Source organism: Macaca fascicularis, chromosome 5, assembly GCF_037993035.2.
Source record: "Macaca fascicularis isolate 582-1 chromosome 5, T2T-MFA8v1.1".
Classification (NCBI taxonomy): domain Eukaryota; kingdom Metazoa; phylum Chordata; class Mammalia; order Primates; family Cercopithecidae; genus Macaca; species Macaca fascicularis.
In genome coordinates, this window is record NC_088379.1 from 104,509,533 (window position 1) to 104,515,532 (window position 6,000).

Consider the following 6,000-nt stretch of genomic DNA (forward strand, 5'->3'; position numbering starts at 1 on the left):
TTACTTAAATGTTTTTTCCCTACAGTTTTCTGTCCAAATTAGAGTAAACTTACATAATTCATTTTGCATATTATCCCTTGTGCCACTTCTGTGTGTAAACCGTGTGTCCACACCGAATTTCTCTAAGTCTAATAATCATGCTCATTAACTCAGATTATAAAATGAAGTATGAAATTTGTTTGTTTTTCTTTTTGATGGAGTCTTGCTCTGTCGCCCAGGCTGGAGTACAGTGGCACCATCTCAGCTCACTGCAACCTCCGCCTCCAGGTTCAAGTGATTCTCCTGCCTCGGCCTCTCCAGTAGCTGGGTTTACAGGCGCCTGCCACCACGCCTGGCTAATTTTTGTATTTTTAGTAGAGACAGGGTTTCACCATGTTGGCCAGGCTGGTCTTGAACACCTGACCTCAAGTGATCCCCGCCTGCCTTGGCCTCCCAAAGTGCTGAGATTACAGTTTTTTCTTTTAATTGAAGAAATCTGGAATATGAACACCAGCGCCAAATTTACGTGGATTATCGAGAAACTTTGATATAATGGTTTCTTTCATTAAGCAAAAAGCCCGCTAATTTGCACAGTCTGGTTGGCATTCAATAGTTCATTAATATGAATTATATAGCACAACATATATTTGTCAACATGTATTTAAGCCTTATTTACTCTTATTAATAAACTATGTAGCACAGAGCATGTTTCCAAAGTATAAAAAAGGAAGCATTAGATCAGCTGATTGTCCAAGTTGATTCACTTACAAAATTAGTGTGGTTTTAAAAAATTCAAGAGCTACAATGTAAAAACAAGTAAAATTATATACCTTCAATTAAGCTAAAGAAACCAAAATTAATCTCTTACCTCAAAAACAATAAGTCAAAAAAACTTTTTAAATTCTAATAATGAAGGATGTAGAATGAAGATAAAGCTACAAAGAAACACGACCCACTGGAGGTAAGATGGCCTTGCCATTTTCACAGACTAATATTAAACCTAATTTTGACCCAGCCACAATTCAAATGCCAACAGAGTAACAGCAGAGTATTGTTTGTCCTAATGTTCAAATTTTTGCCAAATTATCTGTTAAGAGGTAAAATGTTTCCCTTAATTTTCCCTTTCAAGCTTCTCAACAAATTTAATATTTGTGGGCCACATCTTCATGTAACTGAACTCATACAAAGAGAAAACCACACAATAATATCAAACTGAAAATTCTATTTTATGCAATGTCCATAGAAAAAAATCATCCAGATACCTACGAATGATGGGATAAGCAGGAAAATCCCTTGGCTCTTTTTAAGTGTTTATGATTATGCACAGCAGAAAAGCATTATGGAAGCTCACAAGCTAGCTGAAGTAAGAAAAAACATGACTTTCACAGCCTTCAGGAGGGGTATCTCAAGCACAATCCAATCCTAATCAGTTGCTTCAAAAAAAAATCCAGGCCAGGCTTGGTGGCTCACGCCTGTAACTCAACACATTGAGAGGCCAAGGTGGGAGGATCACTTGAGTCCAGGAGTTTGAGACCAGCCTGGGTAACCATTGCGAGATTCCATCTCTACAAAAAGTTTAAAAATTATCCGGGCGTGGTGGCCCGCGCCTGTAGTGCCTGCTACACGAGAGGCTGAGATGGGAGCATCTCTTGAGCCCAGGAGTGTGAGGCTGCAGTGAGCTATGATCGCACCACTGCACTCCAGCCCCAGCAACAGAGCAAGACCCTCCACCCTCCACACACCAAATCCGACTGTTGAAAATAATTCTACATAACTAACCTGTGGAAAAGGGTATATTAAAAGTACTAAAATTTTTCAGGCCGAGCGCAGTAGCTCACGCCTGTAATCCCAGCACTTTGGGAGGCCAAGACAGGCAGATTACCCAAGGTTGGGAGTTGAAGACTAGCCTTACCAACATAGAGAAACCTCGTCTCTACTAAAAGTACAAAATTAGCCAGGCGTGGTGGCACATGCCTGTAATCCCAGCTACTTGGGAGGCTGAGGCCGGAGAATTGCTTGAACCCAAGAGGCGGAGGCTGCGGTGAGCCAAGATAGCGCCATTACACTCCAGCCTGGGCAACAAGAGCAAAACTCAGTCTCAAAAAAAAAAAAAAAAAAAAAAAAAAAAAAAAAATTCATTTCTCACTAAAAATAAACACTTCGATACTCTTATATATTCTCAAAATACTTTGGTTTCCACCTTCGCACACTTTGTTTTTAGGTTCCCCTACTCCCCAAATTTAAAGGTAACATCCAAATCTCCCAAAGTCTGCACCAGAACAAATACTGTATCACTGACCACATCCCTAGGAATTAAGTTCCTTAAGGGTTTACATTCAACAAGGTATAGACTCACATCTTGTATAACTTTGTATCCTAAAGAACACTTGGTACAACACCCTGGATATATCAGGAGCTATTAATATTTACTAACTCAAAATATAGTCCTTCATCACTTTGCAGTTCTGTTCTGTGCTCCTGAAACAAAACTGCATAAACTCTGCAAAACTCAAGGGACCTAAATGTGACAGAAACTTCACAGCATTCCTTATTATTTTATAGTTTACAGTCTTGTAGCCTTGCCCCATTACCAGATGTAATGCTTTTTACTGACACTAGTATAGTGGGGTAGGAACAGATCTAGACAAAAGTGGACATCAGAACCTGTCAAAGGGGTTTAAAATTTATATTTTACATACCTATCCTTCATTAGTGTTATGTAACATTAATGTTCTAAAGTCAGTTATCTGTAGCAACAACTTAAGAGTTTTTCAATCTAATTCCCAGGAACATAAATGAAAACTGGTGCCAATAAAAAAGCAAGCAAGTAAGCAAGCAGAAACGCTGCCTTGAATTCTGACTAAAAGGTAAGGATAGTTTACACCAACGCAATGAAAAATAAGCCTTTGTGTAGTCTATAAGAGTTTTTGAAATTGTTTCACTAAAGTCTTTAAAAATGCCGGGCGCGGTGGCTCACGCCTGTAATCCCAGCACTTTGGGAGGCCGAGGTGGGAGGATCACTTGAGGTCAGGAGTTTGAGACCAGCCTGGCTAACATGGTGGAACCCCGTCTCTACTAAAAATACAAAAATTAGCCGGGCAAGGTGGCGCGCGCCTGTAATCCGGATTCAGCTACTCAGGAAGCTGAAGCAGGAGAATAGCTTGAACCCGGGAGGCGGAGGTTGCAGTGAGCCGAGATCACGCCACTGCACTCCAGTCTGGGCGACAGAGCAAGACTCCATCTCAAAAAAAAAAAAAAAAAAATCTTTAAAAGTCAAAGCAAACTGGTAAACCATTAGCGAAACCACAAGCTACCATGAAAAGATACACAAAAGTATCTGGCAACCAAAGTCTAGAGATGGTTCCAGAGTGTGAAAGGTTTACTGATTGCTAATAAACTCCATTATGCACCCAAGATATCTTCACTTAGCTGTGTCATTTCTAAAAAGGCAACAAAGCCCAGAAGTTTCAGTGAGCCAGTCCTGGCAAACTCAAATTATGAAAAAATATACCCTCTGCTTAAAGATTAACTACAAACCTACCCTGGGACCAGCTTGCTTCAGTTAAGTTTAAAATGGTGCCTAAATCGAAAGGAAAGCCTGTAGCATAGAGAAAAAAAAAATCAAATGGAAAAGTAAATGTAAAAGTTTCTATTTCCAATGAACTGCGTCTCAGAAATCTTCCAGGCGATAAAGACTCGGAAGAACAGAGGGATCTGGCCCCATTCGCATTCTCAGAGGCGTGCGCACTGCGCGGAAAGGATGAATGAATGGAAGACCGGCGCGTGTGAAATGCAGCAGGTCCGGCCGGCAAGCCGACCGGCTACAGCGATCTGTAGGCCTCGCTCCTCCCCCTTCCCTCCTCCATGACAGCCCAGTCCCAAGCATGGAGGGGCGAGGACAATGTGATACCCCTTCTCACCACCACTATCCCTCATTCTACTTGGAGAGCTTCACCGTGACACTCGAGTGTTCTTTCCCACCCCAACCTTTCTCGCCTCCCCTGGCGCAAACACCGGCAACACTCCGGCGCGTTGGATTAACAGGCGCTCGCCCCTCTCAACTCCTCTAAGCGAGGTCGAAGCTCCTCCGCGCGTGCCGCGGAACCACTCCCGCCTAACCCACCCTCCGGCAACACTCGCCCACCAGCTCCACAGTCCACCGGTCTAAGGAAGACGTGCGCGCGCCCCGCACCCGAGCCCCGGGGCTGGGGCTCTGGAGGGAGAGAAAGACTGCCCCAGGGCTCCCTCCTCCATCTCACTCCAGGCCGGCTCGCCGCCCACCCTGCCTGCGGATCCCAGTGCTCGCTGGGAGCCGGCCCCGCGCCTTCCCATCACGAAGACACCATCCCCACACAACTAGCCCAGAACCCCAGCTACCCTCCACCCTGTAGACACCTCGCGGCTCCGCAGGAGGCGCCACGCCGCCCCTCCCCCACACCGCTCCCCCAGTTCTCGGGCCCCCACCAGAAAGTGTGCGCTACACGCCGCCTCGGCCAGCCTCCGGGACGTCCCCACTTGTCCGCGGGAGGTCAGGTCCAACATGAGGGGGAGGGGGCGGCAAGGGGTAGAGTGCGCGCCGGGAACGCAGTCCCGCGGAGTCCCCCAGTTAGAAGGGGGACGGAGCGCGGGGACCCGTGGGGGTGGGGGCCAAAGGCAATACTCACCGGTTCGACAGTCGCCATCTTAGATCGATCTGATCGCACAACCGCTCCAGAAGGGGGGGTAAGAGGAAAAAAATGAGATTCAAACCGGATTGGCCAGCTACTGACCACGTGACGGACGTGTCCGTTTGGCCCTGGCGGCGCCTGCGCAAGACTGCGGCTGCGTGGGTAACGAGAGGCTTCTGGGAAGTGGAGTCTCTCCCCCACCTTTTTTTTTTTTTTAAGGCAAATTTTTTTTAAAAAGGACCGGTCACGTGGCTGATGGGTAGGGTGCGCGGTTCTCAACGCGGCGGACGCTCGCTTGCTGGAGGGTGGTTTCAGTCCTCTGCTCTTCCTCCTGGATAGCTGCGGTCACACTTACTGCCAGGCATGCCTACTGTGCCCTTTGTCGCCCTGTCCTCCCATCTTCCCCGGAAGGTTGGGAACTGCAGGCTCAGCACACACAATAAGGCTTCATTTGCTTAGTTGAGGTCCCAGGACAAGTTGCCTGTGTGTTTATTTAGTTTTCTTTTGACCTCCCACCATTTTCTCTTAGTTTCAAAAAGAGGCGGCGATGCAGAGTCGTTTAGGCAATCAACCCTCCCACGTCCCCTGACTCCGCTAATGCTGGTGGTCATTCGTTGCCATTTCTGCGAAAGGGGACGGACGGAACCGCTCGCAGTACCCGCTTGCCACCGGCTGGATGAGGGAGAGGGGACGACAGCTTTTACTGTCCCAAATCCTGAGATTAAGACCTCAGGGCTAAATCTTGGGTGGCAGTAAAAATTACTTGGAAGTTCTGCGCAACCGTTCCAATATTCTGCTTTAACGTGCACAGAAATAGCCTAAGTCCAGGTGCCAGCCAGGGAAGCCACTCCGGGCCCCGCTGACTAAGCCCTGGACTGATAGTCTGGAGTCGTTAGGCCGGGTCAGCTATGCCTCTTGACGTTGACTCATTCTCCTTAGGCGAGTGACTTAGTGGTTCGGTGCCTCAGCTTTTTTATTTATGAAACAAAGGTGATGATACACTTACCTCACAAGGGTGTACTTTGTAATGACTGTAACCGGCTTTGAAAATGCACTGGACTCTAGAAATGATTCATAATAAGCAACCGCGTGCCTTCCTAAAGATCAGCTGCTGCTTCTTTTTTTTGTTGGTTTTTTTTTTTAGCAAAGTTTAAATTTTTTTCTTATGTTTACTTTGATTATGATGTACACCAGTGTGGTTTTAAATGATCAGGACCTTTTTTTTTTCGTTTACAACTGCAGCTGCCATCAACAGAGGATTTAATATTCATGAAATTATTGTTATGCTCACAACCGTCACTGGCAATCAGAAATTTGTCCCCACACTGACATCCTACATTTCCTTTCCCTCTAA

The 6,000-nt window shown here is 46.1% G+C and overlaps 1 protein-coding gene across 1 annotated transcript in view; it reads right to left on the reverse strand.

Annotated features, from left to right (window-relative positions):
- EIF4E (eukaryotic translation initiation factor 4E) overlaps positions 1-4,674 on the reverse strand; it is a 48,835-nt gene extending 44,161 nt beyond the window's left edge. The window contains exon 1 of the mRNA XM_005555505.5: positions 4,644-4,674. Within this exon, the coding sequence (XP_005555562.1) occupies positions 4,644-4,661 (18 nt within the window). The 5' untranslated portion in view covers positions 4,662-4,674. The remainder of the gene's footprint in view (positions 1-4,643) is intronic.
- Between the last annotated feature and the right edge of the window lie 1,326 nt (positions 4,675-6,000).